A 15,396-nucleotide genomic window follows, 5' to 3' on the forward strand; every position below is an offset into this window, starting at 1 on the left:
TCTGCTGAGTGGAAGGTGTTGGCAATGGGAATGACAGGCCCCGCTGCAGCCTTTGTGGTGGTGTCTGTAACCGTCATTGCTTAGGTCAGTCTCATTTCCTTTCTACTATTTCTTCTGTGTACGTATGTGTACATGCGTGTGTGTACATGTTCATGTGTGTGAATGTGCGCGCACGTGCAGGCTCAAGGCTGATGTCAGGGGTTTTTCTCAGCTACTCTTTACCTTATTCATCGAGTCAGGACCTCTTAACTGAACTCGCAAGTCTAGCTGCCCAGACTACTCTGGGGATCTGTGTCCACACTCAGAATGCTGGAATTCCAGGCAGGCACCACACCAGCCCAGAATTTACATGGCTGCTAGGGATCCGAACTCTGCTTTCCATCCTTGTACGGCAAGCACTTTACCCAACTGAGCTATCTCCTCAGTTCCCCTTCTACCAATTCTTCTGATTTACTTACAAACACCTGCTCTGTGCTTCACCTCCACACCCTTTGGACATCTAAACCCTACACTTGTTTCAAACATGTGCCTTAGTAACGTACCCTACAGTACAATGGCACCTACATCATAGGCTGTGATGTGTGACTCAGAAAGTCAACAGACAAGGCTCCTGGCAGTTATCTACCCAGTCAGTGGATGGTAAGAAGGGCTATAGTGAACCCAGTGTCCATCCACATTCAATGGCGCTGGTTTAGAGGGAAGGGTGCTTCTCATGAAGGTGAAGGGGACATCTGCTCAGGGCTCAATTAGACACTGAAATGCTGGCTCTGAAACAGGAGCTTCTAATAAAGAGAGATCAAATCGCAAAGAGAAGACAACTGGCCAGAATGCTTTCTTTCAAATAAACCTCATGTCAGCAGTAACTGAGAGCCACATGCTAATGTGGCAGCTAACAGCTATACACTTGGCAGATCAGAGTGAACGGCGTCTTGAAATACTAATGACCTGCATTTAGAGCCCAAGTTAATATTACTCTAGGGACCATGCTGCAGCTCTTATTTAAAACATTGCCTAATGCTTAAGAGGACATGCATGCCAATCGCAGCCTCATTAGCTTCCTGAGCTGGTTAGCAGGAGCTTGCCCAGGCCTTTCAGAGCCCAAGCCCCTTAAACCCTCTGTGCACATGGCTGTGTCCCTTCTCAAGTGTAAGTTGATCACCATTTCTCTGAGAAATCATCAGTGAGGACTGGGGAAACGTGACACTTTTCCTCATGCTTTCTAGAGACACCAGTGAGACCAGCCCTCCCTTGGGTTTACTTAACTCTCTGCAGGTATCTGTCAGAAGCAGTGTTTCCTAGTAAACGCTGCCTTGTAACAGAGACACGTCCTTGCCCATTAACCCTTTATAACAATAACTCTTCACTAGTCTTTTGTGTTTTCAACTCTGGACGCTAAAACGTTGTGGTTTCAACCAAGACTAAAGATCTTTGATAGTCTTTCCTGGAACAAAAGGCAGCTCAGCCCAGTGACATGAAGCACTATGTCCTCCGGAGTGTCCTGTCCATTGCTGGACCCATCATGGAGCCAGCAGCTGGCCACAGATTTGGTTGTGGGGTCCCACTCCTGCTGTTTTCTGTATCTAAGTAACCTACATGCTTCCCAAGCCCCTGAACTGTGAGTTGTTAGTCAGCTGGGAGGGGATGGAGACTGAACACACAGCCCAATGCTGATTGCTGACACATGCCAACCTCAATCACTGTGCACTGCTCTTCAGTGTTGTACATTGGGAAGGAAGAGTCTGTGAAACAACTGGGGCTGTTCATTTGAAATGTCACTTATTAGCAGCTGCCGACTGATGTCAGATGGATGAGAACTCACCTGAGAAGACTCTCAACACCCCTTTTCAAATACAAGCCATTAGGAGAAAACTCTTCTTTGGGCAATTAATGTTTTATTTTGAATCTACATTGTAATTGTAGGTTCAGGAAGTAGGAAAACACATTTTCTACAAAAGAATGCCAGAGATTTCAGTTTTTTGCTGCAATGCTGAGAAAAACTTCCAGAATTTACTTTATGCTCAATCCTTAATAATCTACCTGCAGGCATAACAGTACTTACCCATCCCTCTGCTGCTTTGGTAATAAGGCTTGTTTCTCTATTTTTCAAATTCTGTTCATATTTTTTAAATAAAATACTGAACTCTGATTAGTCATAAGCAATTCTAAAGTGATGTACAGTACAGGTATCAGGCTGTCAGGGCTCAGCTATTCCATCTCAGAGATCTTAGAAAATCTCCCCTTACAAACATACACAATGAATACAAATGTAGTAGTTGGTAGGAAGCATGCACACAGACTCATTCCAAAGGCAAGGGACATGATGACTCGTGAAGCAGGCTTGCAGGACAGAAGCCTATCGTCGCCTGCTGTCTGTGTGACCCCAGAACTGGGCCTTGCTCTGTTTCCGTTTCTCAGCTCTGACATGGAGATCCTCTACAGACTCCACACGGTGGAGATACACACAGGCATAGAGTAGTGGATTAAAGGGGAGCACTTGGGGTGGGCACTGATGTCCGTGACTGTCATTCTGTCATGCCAATGTCAGGGTGACTGTTCACAGGAACAGTGCCTTGATCTCTACTCTTCTTTCCAAGGTCACAGAATTCTGCTTCTCTACCACAGTGTCAAAGGATAAATGCCAGGGGTGTGAGGCTTAAGGATGGCATCTCATAGGTGTAACGTTTCAACCCAACAAACTACAGTTAACACTCTTGGTTCTGTGAGATAGCCTCGTGTTCCATTTCAGAGTAAAAGCAAGACAGTCCTCGCAGAACAGTTTGACAGGTGAGGCCTGCCCACCTTCCTCCTCCCCCACTTTCTTTAGTGAATCTGCAGGTAGTGTGCAAGTGTTTGCACACATGTAGGCCTGTGTGTGTGGAGGCCAGAGGTTGATGTTAGGTGTTCTCCTTGGCCACTGTACACCTTATTTGCTGATATGGTCTCTTCCTGACCCTGAAGCTGGCAGATCTGGGTAGTCTAGCTCACCAGCGTGCCACAGGATACCATCTCCACCTCCTAAGCGCTACAATTACAAGAGCGCTTGGTTTGGGATTACAAGTGGGCTGCTATGCTCTCTTGCTTTCTATGTGGGAACTGGGGCACTCCAGGCCCATGCTTGGGAAGCAGGCCCTTTACCCTGAGCCATCTTGCCAGCCCCTGATTTACTGCAAGTTTTGTTTAACCATGGACATAGTAACCCTTACTAATAACATATTTTGTACACATGTGGTCATTCCAAAGTTTCCTCTTAGCCGAGCCAGAATTAACTATCAGACCACACTACGAGGTGGAAGCAGATGGAAAGCTTCTAATTGTAATGCTCATCTTCTAAAGCACGCATTACACAGAGGCGCCCTGGCAGAAAGCTGAAGTACCCTGTCCCTGTGAGTCTCCAGTTTCACTGAAGATAGAAAATTCAAAGGTATGGGAGTGCATGGGTTTGGATGTAAGTACAAGGTGGTTCCAAACACAGTTCTTCCTCCCTTCCCTAGAACCCGCGCATCTTCACGGCTAGCTGAGCAAGCGGACGGCACACAGGCACCAGACAGCTGGGCAGCCTCGTTTGTACCTTTAAATCTTCAGTCATGAAGGAAATGAAACTAGTTGTCACTAGACAGGAGTCCATAAGTTGTAAGGTTACAGAAGGCTTACAGGGTATGATTTCCTGTGGTTGAATCAGCATTATATCTTAATCAATGCAGAGCTTTACATTTTCAGACCGAATACTGGCACAGGACAGTCTTTTATGTATCAGAACAGTGGAGGAGACAGTTTATTTTATGCGGGAATAATGATATTTTAACAGCGTTCGATGAGGGAACATTAGGAATCTTGCCTCAAAAGCCATTAGCAAATTTATCTACGAGATTTTATGCTTCCTCAGAAACCCACCAGCAACTGAAGACATCCTCACTCCCTGATCAGTGTGCCAATCTGCCTCAGCTGCTTGCCATGGAAGCTCTTCCCAGAGCCAGCATGGAGAGTGAGCTGCTTGAGGGTGAGGCAGCGACAGCTGAAGGAGATGCCGCCACAAACAGCCGAAAAGCTTAAGCCAGGCACGTTCCGGTTAGGAGGGAAAAACTCTGCTGAAGGAGTGACTTTCAGCTTCTCAACTAACCCTAGCAATTCGGGGTGCTTGATGGATGGTTTTTCCTGACCTTGTCAAGTTAGCCATTCAGACCCCTTCTCCCTAAGGTTTCACATTTCTCAGGGTTATGGATGATGGTTCTAGGGTTGGAAGAAAATATTAGACCCAGTATTCTCCTTAAGAAAAGAAAAAGTGTCTCAAAATAAAAAAAAATAAAAAAAAGGAAAAGATGGAATGGATAGGTATAAGATATTATGGTAGATTACTGTATATACTAGTAAACAAATTTAGTAAAATAGCAGCCTTGGATAATTTGCACTGTAATTTGCACTGTTATGGATTCTTATATGTTGATACAAATGTAAACTATTTTTATATTCCTGTTTAAGATAATTTGTATGTTGACACAAATACAGAACTATATTTGTTAAAATGTACATATATTTCTACTCTTAATTGAAATATTTATATATTGACACAAATGTAAATTTATATCTGTTATACTGTATGTATGTTCTACTTCTGTTTAAGATATTCTGTATACTGATATATATTTAGGATTATTGTCATATTGCATATTGCACTATACATTCCTACCTCTGTTATAAATATCTTGTGTATTGTCACAATTTTGAAGTCACTGTCCTTTACTGTATATTTGCTTACAGACTGTTTACCTTGTTTACTTGAAGCCTTAGTCCTTAGGTTGTTTAGGTAGATAAGACTTATAGATTTATAGTCACCTATGTTTGTCATCTCTATGATTATGTTAGTTAGGTTATCCAGATTTACAGACACATAGGTTGGATGGACAGGTAATCTTCACACACTTCATAGACCTAGAGAATATGGCATTTAAATAACTTAGAATTCTGTTGACGTGAGACACAATTGCTCCTGGCAGCACCAATCTGATACCTAGAGAACGCTGGGCTTCTAAGACATTTCCATTTGGAAGTTTGCCTTCTTGGCACAAAATGGCCTACTGGGCAAAGAACTGCCCTTGCCACAAATGCTGTCCTTCTGGACAAGCAGGACACAAGGAAAAGTGACTTCTGAACTCTGTCAAGGCAAGGCAAGATGGTCTCTCAGAATTCCTGCTTCTGAAAATGGTCTGTCAGATACTCTAGGCCTGTAGCCAATTTGAATGCACCAACAATGCTGAGAAACATTAGGTGACTATACAGGCTGCCAGCTGTCTCTGTCTACTCTTGCAAGACTCCCGAAAGTTGCTTGCATCCTTCTCCCATTTCTCAGGTATCATTATATTCCTTCTCAGGTCTTTGATGGGATCAAAGACTAGCAGCTATAGTTATAACTTTGTGTGTGTGTGTGTGTGTGTGTGTGTGTGTGTGTGTGTGTGTATATATGTAAAATATCTTAGAACTTATTAAGTATTAGATTTAGGTTCTTTAGGATAGGACACCTTTTGGAATGATCTTTGTAACATGCCATTTACCTATGCTCTAGACTTCTCTGGATTTTAGTGTGTGTCTCTTGTTTGATATTGTTCATGTTGGTTGTAGTTCCATCTTATCTAGGACATTATCCCTTATTACTCCTGGACAATATTTGATAACCATTCTTATTGTATATATAGTCTTGTATTAGGCTAGAACCTTCTTATTTAGACAAAAGGGGGAGATGTAGTGGGTAGCCAGCCGTTTCAGCTTTGACCTGGAAATACCACTCCCTTTGAGGCTTCGGTAGCTGTCACGCTTACAAGGCAGGGCTGAGGGAGGACCCTGAAGACCAGGGATCTGGATGGGGTTGCTCTCTTGGTTCCTTGACCCTGGACGCTGGCGGTAGACAGAGCAGAGTTCTCCAAAGAACACCGCCGGACTGCGCCACACCTTTCCCAGACCCTGTAACCTACCCCTTCATTTGTAAGTTACCCCACAAAATAAACCTCCCTTTTTAACTACGTGGAGTGACCTTAATATTTTAACCAATACCAGCCAGCCACTATCTCTCTCCCTCCCCCAGGCAAAGTTCTTTAGGAAGACATGAGTCCATGTGAACAGGTGACTTAGGGATCGAAGTCCTTTTTGTAATCTACCCTGGAACTATGTCTAACCATCTGCTCAGGTCAGCCTGGGCCTCTTTCTCTGGTCAGAGACAACCAAATAAACTTCATAAATAATGGAAATTTCACATGTCCAGGAAAGCATGTGAGCCCAGGCCTGTACCCTATAACCTGGTAGAGAAGGACATGTCATGGCACCTGTGGAGGGGACTCATTCTGTTTTCTCCAAATTCCATTATTTTAAAATAAAGACGGTGAAAGTCTTCATTAATGAGTCTATCAACTACACTGTAACTGAAATTACAGTAGGTAATACATAACACTTTGAGAACTTCCTTTTTGACACAAAATACTTTTATTCTCTGCTTAATATTTCCTGTGTTCAGCTTCTAAAATACATAACAAACTTAAAAGTCAACTGTTTGAACCAATGTTATCTTGCCTTAGGCGAGGCATAGTGGCACATGTCTTTAATCCCAACTCTTGGAAGGTGGAGGCAGGTGGATCACTGTTAGTTTGAGGACCGCCTCATTTACATAGTGAGTTCCAGGCTAGCCAGACTGTTACACAGTGAGATGCTGTCTCAAAAACAAACAAATATATAAACAAAAGGTTGGCCCACTGCTCTCTCCAATTATGTTACAGATTTCATCTGTCTTCCCCACCTTCACACTACAGATGGTTGTGAAGAGCCTGCTGTTAGCCAGCCTCTCCTATATATACTGCAGCTCTAGGTAGCAGCCCACAGATCAGCGTCCACATTTGTTTGTAAAATGCACATTCCTGACTTCTGCTTATGAATCACTGAGAAGCTCTGCTGTGGGGCCCAGGAACCTGCATTTTCAGACTCAAAGTCCCATAGCTCAGAATGGAGCCTCCCTACTATTCAAAGTCCGTGGGAAATGCTGCGCACCCAGACGGCTTTCTTCAATATTCTGCCAGCACCCTCCTGTCTGCAGCAGGGAGGCTAACCGTGGTCTCTCAGCTCTCCCTCCCACTTCCTCCAGTCTTTCTCTTCCCAGGAACATCAACACCCACAGTGTGCTTGCCCTCCCTAAACCATCTTCACACTGTGGGGTGGGGAGCACTGCACTCCCAGGACGCGCAGGAGGGCCTGCAGGCTGGGCCCACACCTATCTGCTGTGGGAAAGTCCTGCTCTGGCTCTCACCAGTGTGCACGCTAGCTCAGTCAGCGCTCTGTACCTGCCCAGCCGGTGTATCCGGTGCCATCCCGAGGATCTGCTGACTTTAGGCCTCTTTCCATTTGCTGAAGGAGCTCTCGAATCTTATTGGTCAAGCGCTGTGAGAACTCAGGAGTCAGCTGTAGAAATTAAAGAACAACATTTCTAAAAAGCGTAGAAGTCAATCACATTAACAGACTAATAGTAGCTGCATGGTGACATTTTTCTATTCACGGAAATAAAATATCATGTAAAACTTAAAGCAGCCTTAAAGGTTTAGGTTTTCCAGAAACCATGCTGGGAGCTTATATTATTTAAGCCAACATGTTTATTTTAAAAAGTTACAATGAGCCAGGTGAGGGCATGCGTGCCTGCAAGCTCAGCATTTGGTAGGCTGATGCAGGAGGACAGCTACTTTGAGACAAACCAAGGCTACACAATCAGACCTTGTGTCAAAAGAAAAGACCAGGCTGGCCTTGAACTCAGAGATCCCCTTGCCTCTGACACCCTAGTGCTGGGATTAATGGTGTGCTCTACTGCACAAGGTAGAAGTCATTTCCTTAAACATAAAGCTAAAGACACCCACTGGATCTCAGCTGCTGGATTCCAAACCGTGATGATATTAATCCCCTTAGAAATACTCTATTTGTTGGTTACCTTCAAGGATGGATAAAACAGCAGCATTTTAAAAAGCAAAACAAGTGCATGATTATCAGGAACCTCAAGCACAAAGGACATCAAGCCTAGGATGAGACCCTCAACCAGCACAGTGTGCGGCAAGAGGCCTGGCTGTGTCCTATTACTGGCTGATTGCCCTTGCTCGGCCCCTAACTTCCTGCTCCAGCTACCTTCCTGCAGTTGGAGAGTAGTGCCTGTCCCTTACCTTCTTACAGGCCACCCACTCTGTGACAAGGGTGTACTCTAATGCTGGAGCCCTGGGGTCAGTGACACCAAATGAGGGCCTACAGACTGATGGGCAAGCTTAGGTTCACAAGTCATATCCCTAAAGGTATATTTTTTTTCAGATTGACTTTTATTATATATGATGGGTTTGTCATAGTTTGCCTGTCTGCACTGTGTGTGTCTGGTGCTTTAGGAGGCCAAAGAAGGTGTTGGATCCCCTGAAACTGGAGTTACAGACAGTTGTGATTTGCCATGGGGGTGCTGGGAATAGAACCCAGGTCCTATGAAGAGCAACTAGTGCTCCCAATTGTAGGGCCATCTCTTCTGCTTTCTCGAAAAGGCATATTCTTTATGAAAGCATCTAGAAAGCTTCTTCAAAGTACTGTATACTCTAAGTGACTGAATGCTTTAAAAAGTCACTTCAGTGTGTCAACTGTTCAGGATCTTGCTATGACTTCATACTGGGATTCCACAAACCCAGTAAAATTTCAGAACAGGGCTGAGGAGAATTAAAAGTACAAAAACGTGTTTCATCATGGGCAGACTGTAATATCAAACCTAATGGTCATCAGCAGAGTCTCTCTTTATTAGTCTGGGTGTGTGTACCTGCTCATGCATGCAAGGCAAGCACATGGGTAGAGGGCAGAGGACAACTGCAGGAGTCAGTTCTCTCCTTCGGCTTGGGTCCTCAGCTTGCCTGGTAGTGCCTTTACCTGCTAAGCCACCTCAACGGCCTTACAATCTCATTTTTAAGAAGAGCATCTTGGGTTAGTGAGATGGCTCTGTCAGTAAAGTGCCTGCTTTACAAGCATGAAAAATTGAGTTTGACCTCTAGAACCAGTATATATAAAAGCAGGGCATACTGGCATGTATTTATAGCGGGGCATGCTGGTATGTGCTTATAGTTGGGCATGCTGGCATGTGCTTATAATTTCAGAGTTGGGGAGGAGGAAACAGGCTGATTCCTGGGGCTCATTGGACAGCCAGTCCTGGCCTACTTGGCAAGCTCCATGCCAGAGAGGACCTATCTCAAAACAAACAAACAAACAACAAACACAACAAAAAAACAAAGGATAGCACACAGGGAGCAACAGACATTATCCTCCAACCCACACATGTGCATGCCTTCCTACACACATATGGACATGGAAAGAGCCATGTAAGGCTGTAAGAAGGCAGCGTCATAAGTACTAACACTAATAACATTTGAAGATTCACCTTTGCGGAGCATCTCTGATGAGGTTTGTGGCCGGCGCAGTGTAAGCACCACTAAGAATCCACAGCTTGACAGACACTTGCCTGTTATTTAACAATCTCTGCCAAAGGTTAGGACTTCAACAAGACTTGAGACACAGATAGTAAGACATATTGGACTTTAGTATTACTATGAAGAGGTCTATAAGTCTCATAGAGGTTGAGGAGTAGCCTGACATGACCATACCCATCTTCTGGACAGACAGACCCATGTGTAATTCACGGTCCTGGTCGGCCTGAAATTAGGAGGCCACAGTGAGAACACCTCAGTCTCGGGACAGGAGTCATTTTTACTGGGCACACAACATTTAAAAAGGTGACCTGCCTGAAAATACTGTGGCCAATACCCCATCACTGAAATTAAAAATGTGAAGAGTCTCTGCAGATGCCAGGAAGCTCCTCCCACATCCTTGTGTTGACAGGAGGCAGCCAGGGCTCTATGGTTTGGCCTTTAGGGTTCAACGTTAAAAGACTTTAAAAACACGGATGCAACTTCCTTTGTAGGATCCCCAAACTATGTTCTACCATATGTCATCTTGTTATTCAGGTTTAGAGTTTGGATTTGGGTCTTCTGTGACATTTCCCTTTAATCCCAGTACTTAGGAGGTGAAGGTAGATGGACCTTGGTGAGTTTGAGACCATCCTGGACTTCATAATGAGTTCCAGGCCAGAGCTACATAGTGAGACATTTCAAGAAATAAATGAACGAATCAGAGTTGAGAGCTGGATGTGCTGGCTCACACCTATGATACTAGCACTCAGGAAGCTGAGGCAGGAGGATCATTTGAGTTAAAGGCCAGCCAGTCTGAGCTACAAAGTGAGTTTTAGCTTAGCATTCAAAAATTCAAAGCAAACAGGCTGACATGATGTATCAGCACACCAAAGCATTCGCTATGAAAGCCTGACTTGGCATTTGATTTCAGAAGATATAAAAAGCTGAATGTGGCAGTATATCTTAATCCCAGCACTCCTACAGTGCTGGGGAGCAGGGACAGGAGTCACCCAGAGGCCTGTGGTCCAGCCATCCCGGAACACACCGCTCAGCAGCACAAACAGTAGACCATGCCTCAACAAGGTAGAAGGCAGGATCTGACTCCTACGATGTCTAAATGGCTGTAACATGTATGGGCCTGCACATCACAATACAATGAGTGGATACATTTCTTCTGAAGCAAAAAAACAAAACAAAACCCAGAAAAACCCACACAAATTAAATGTATAAAAGCATTGATTTATGAGCTGCCTAAAGCCTAAGTGTGAAGTTCCATTATCAGGACACTTCATCAAGCGCTCCCTCTGCCAAGTCAGCATGAGCACCATGTCTTCCTCCAACCAGACAGGACTAACACACACCTCAGCTTCAGATCCGCAGAGGGAGGCAGAACACAGGCCCAGGTGGCGACAGGGAGGCCACGGGCTCCAGACAAGTACACACACAGTTGTCCCAGCAGGTAATCCAGCCTTTAAATAAGGGACCCCAGCTCCACATACATTTCTCTTCCCTTCCACATGGCACCTCCATCCTGCACCCCTCTACCGAATGACTTAAGGTGTTTGCAGAGGTGAGGTGACAGAGCCACATAAACCTGACAGATGTGAACCCCACCCGCTGCCCTAACAGCACCTAAAATGCCTCTCTGCAGCATCGACAAGTTTCAAAGAAATAAGCTGGTAAAAATTTTTAAAAAATTATGGCCACCGGATACAGTGGCCTTACGCTTTTAATCCTAGTACTTGGGAGGCCGAGGCAGGAGGACAGTGATTTCAAGGCCAGCCTGGGCTATCGCGAGTTCAGCCTGGGCTACACAGTGAGTGCACACTCCAGCTTTCTCCCAGGGATTTGCCAAAAGCAGGCATTCCTTCCAATAATCCAACTCGCCAAACAGGCATGAGAAAACAGGTCCCTGGTGCCACACCCCAGAGACTCTCGTCTCCATAGGCAAACCGGTGTAAGGACACATGATCTTTCTAATCTTTGGCCGCCCACTCTCAGAGTTTTAAAGATGGCTTCGAAAAACAGTAAAATCACAATTTCAGGCCCGTCGGTCACACTGCTCTCAGCACCAACCCTTGAAACCCCACAGGCCCAGTTGCTCTCATGACTCTGTCCAGACTTTACGCACGCTCACTGAGGAATAACGTGGCACCGGTGAGGACACCGCCAGGTCCCTCACCTCCCTTCGGAGACAATTTTTATAACTGACATCCTTAAAGTAACTGAGGCTATTCATTCTCGCACTGTTAACGAGGCTGACCGCGGTTTTTGCATTCCCTACCCATCCCGATGAGGCTGGGCACATCCTGACTTAGACACTTATGTAAGTCCGCTCCAATCACGCGTCTCAGGCGAGGGGTGGGTGAGCGGCCCCCATCTTCCGGGCAGGAGGGTGATCCTCCGGAGGCCCCGGGGTGGGGCAAGGGGGTGAGGAGGCGACTGCAGGCCAGCCTCAACTCACCTTCCCCGTAGAATCAAAGTAGCATTCGGCCAGGGACTTGTTATAATCGGCGTAAGGATTCGGGAAGGCCCGCTGAGCCATGCTGACGCCGCCCGCGAACCTGCACAACAGGGGAGAGAGTGCTCTCGAGGGGCGCCTGGGCTCCCGGCTGGGACGCCAACGCCACGGCGGCGGGCACTCCCGCAGCCCCTTCCCGCCGAGCAGCGGACCCCGGCCCACAGCGGCTCGGCACGCTCGCGGAACGGCAGCCGCGGCTCTGAGCCCCGCGGGAGCAAGGGGGCCCGTTGTCCACCCACGTCCCACGCCCACGAGTTGGGGGGCAGCAGGCCGACGGTGACGACGACCGGGCGCGCACTCTCTTCTGCCGGCCTCGCCACCCGCACGGCGCGCACAACAACAGACACGGCGCGTTCCCCGCCCACTTCCTGTAGACCCGGCCAATCAGCGGGCACGCTGAGGCGGGGCTCCGCCTCCCGACTTCAGAGTCTTAAAGGCGCAGCGTGCTTTCGGAAGTGCTGGGAGGCATCTTTCGCTCCGGTTTGGGAACGGTGATGGGGAGGGGGCGGTCCCCGCGTTTCCAACCCTCCTTTGTAACCAGGTTGTCAAAGACAGCCAATTCAGTTCCGGATCCCAGGAGTTCGAAGCCCCGTTCTCCTGCAGGAGGAAAGGATCGCTTTCAAATCTCAACACCGTAGCCTTAACTACAGCTGAAATGGAGGCATTGTCTGCAGACACCTTATGAACTTTTTAAAATTGCATTTCTAAAAAGGAGGAAAAAGGAGACACGGAAGTGACAATGGAAGAAACAACCACAAATGCAGCCAGCACCATCACCACAAAACTAAGATGTTTTAGTTAAATACTTTGGGGGCACTTTTTTCTTCAAGACATTGTAGAGGCTGGGGACAAGGCACCAACGGACAAGTCACAAAAACATCAGGGAATTGATACAAAAACTCAAATCTCTGCTCTTAGGACACTGAGCCAGGTCTTTAGCCTAAATTGGACTCTAATTCTATTTTTGAAGCCTTTAAAAAATAACGAAGGACAAAGAATGGAGAGCCATCTCCATGCTTAACACTCTCCGTGGTTGAAAAGATTTGTTTGAAATTAAATCCTAGGGGGGGGGGGGGCGACACAGTAGGCCCTCTCTGTTCAAAGAATGTGGGAATCCAGTTCAAATATCTCTCTGGGCAGGAGAGATGCCTGGTGGCTAAGAGCCCTTGCTGCTCTTGAGGAGGACTAGAATTTGATTCCCAGCACCCATATTGGGCTGCCTACTGTGGTTGGTTGTTTTTGCTCTTTTGGTCTTTTAGGACCTGCCACCCAGCTCTCAAATAAGTCACACATATGGAGGCTTATTCTTAATTATAAATGTCTGGTCTTAGCTTGGCTTGTTTCTAGCCAACTTTTCTTTTAACTTAAATTGCCCCATCTAGCTTTGCTTCTGGGCTTTTACCTTTCTCTATTTCTGTATACCTTTTCTTTCCTTCTTTGTGTCTGTCTGTGTAGCTGGGTGGCTGGCCCCTGGAGTCTTCCTCTCCTTGTTCTTCTGCTCCTTCTTTTCCTCCCAGATTTCTCCTTCTATTTATTTTCTCTGCCTGCCAGCCCTGCCTATCCTTTCTTCTGCCTTACTATGGGCCATTCGGCTCCTTTTTAGACCATCAGGTGTTTTTAGCTCCTTATTAGACCATCAGGTGTGTTAGAAAGGCATAGTAACTCAGCTTCACAGAGTTAAACAAAACGCAACATAAAAGAATGCAACACATCTTTGCATCTTTAAACAAATGTTCCACAGCATAAACAGATGTAACACACCTTAAAAGCCTACAATCAACAGAACTCCAGGAGATTCAGTGCCCTCTTTTGGCCTAAATGGACACCTACATACAAGTGTAACATCCCCCACCCCTTCCCTCCCTACCCGGCTAGAGGGGAGGCATAAAATAAAAAAGCATAAAATGTCGATTCTTTCCCCTCTCTCTTGATTAATGGGCACAAAGCTCAGGCCTCCCACTGTTCATGAACCTCCCCTTCTTCAGGTTGTCCCCAGTTCTATCCTGTGAAGTTGCCACACCAAACTCTGCCTTAGACTTACTTAAAGGTTTCAGGGTTGGTTTTTTTTTCTTCTTATAACTTTTGATCTCTCAGGAAATTCATTAGCTCAGTTCCCTCAGCACATTCATGGAGAGTTAGTGAAGGTCCTTAGTGAACATTAAGCTGAAAACATGGAGGTTTGGAGGAGCATGTCTAAGAGAGGAAAGGAAGAGGAGATTGAGCATTTTTATCAGCTCTTCTTTCTCCAGTTGTTGCAAGTTCAGTGTCAAGATATCCCATCACAGTCTTTACATGAGCCATTGAAAGTCCAGTGACATTTAAATACACTAACAGTTTATAGAAGGTGTTACAATTTAAAAATGGTGGGAAGGAGTCACACTGTATAACGGGGCCCAAGTGGGAGGTTTATTGAGGGGAGGAGAGAGAAGGGGCAGGGAAGGGGGTAGAGACCAGTCCCTGATGCCTGGGGACTAGAGTGAAGAAGGAGACGGAGGCAGGAAGTGGGCAAGACCCGCCTTTTATACGGAAATGTAGTGAACGCTCACAGGGGCTGCTCTTAGGGGCTACAGCTGAGGATATATCCTGTCAGGACCCTGAGGGCAGGCCAGTACAGATGCCTAAATGCTAGCAGAAGGAATGTTTCATGATAGTAGAACATTCGGCATGAGACAATGTTTGACAAGGTGACAGTGACAGAAAGATGGGAGTGGGGCATGGAGGGAGGGCGTTTGAAAATCTGAAAGGGGAGTGTTGGTGGTTGAAAAAAGCACGTGCCAGGTGGACAGCACAATGAGATGCTCAGTTCCAGTCAGCACTGCTGACACTGGGAACAGAGGCACTCCTGTAGGGAAGCCAGAGGTGGTTGTGGCGTCCTTTGTCACCCTGCCTTGTTTCACTGAGACAGAGTGTCTCACTGATCCTAGAGTTTGCTGTTTTTCTCCTTGGGCTACAGTCAGCTCAATCCCAGAGAGTCTCCTGTGTCCACCAACCCCAAAGCTGGGATCGTGGATTTGTACATTTGTTTTTTTATGTGGGGGCTGGGAATCTGAATTCACACCCTCATGTGTGTTCAGTAAGCACTCTTCTGAAGATATATCTCCAGGCCTAGGCACATACTCCTCCTCCTCCTCCTCCTCCTCCTCCTCCTCCTCCTCCTCCTCCTTTTCTCTCCTCCTCCTCTTTTCTTCTTCTCCTTCTCCTTCTCCTCCTCCTCCTCCTCCTCTTCCTCCTCCTCCTCCTCCTCCTCCTCCTCCTCCTCCTCCTTCTTCTTCTTCTAGATTAGGTATAAGCATTCTATATATAGCAGAAGTCAACTTCGGGATCATAGGACATTCTCAAAATTAATTTCCCCAATACTGCTAGATTGCTTTCTAGAACCACTGGACTAGTTTATCTTGCTTCTGTTGGGACCTATCAGTTTCTGTCATCCTT

The 15,396-nt window shown here is 46.2% G+C and overlaps 1 protein-coding gene across 1 annotated transcript in view; it reads right to left on the reverse strand.

The window, feature by feature from the left end:
* The window catches only part of Lancl1 (LanC like 1), a 35,049-nt gene extending 22,735 nt beyond the window's left edge, over positions 1-12,314 (reverse strand). The window contains exons 1-2 of the mRNA XM_036173239.1: positions 11,908-12,314; positions 7,317-7,434 (exon numbers count right to left, since the gene is read on the reverse strand). Coding sequence (XP_036029132.1) covers positions 7,317-7,434; positions 11,908-11,988 — 199 coding nt within the window. The 5' untranslated portion in view covers positions 11,989-12,314. The remainder of the gene's footprint in view (positions 1-7,316; positions 7,435-11,907) is intronic.
* Positions 12,315-15,396: the final 3,082 nt, after the last annotated feature.

The sequence above is a fragment of the Onychomys torridus genome, chromosome 23, assembly GCF_903995425.1.
Source record: "Onychomys torridus chromosome 23, mOncTor1.1, whole genome shotgun sequence".
Taxonomy (NCBI): Eukaryota; Metazoa; Chordata; class Mammalia; order Rodentia; family Cricetidae; genus Onychomys; species Onychomys torridus.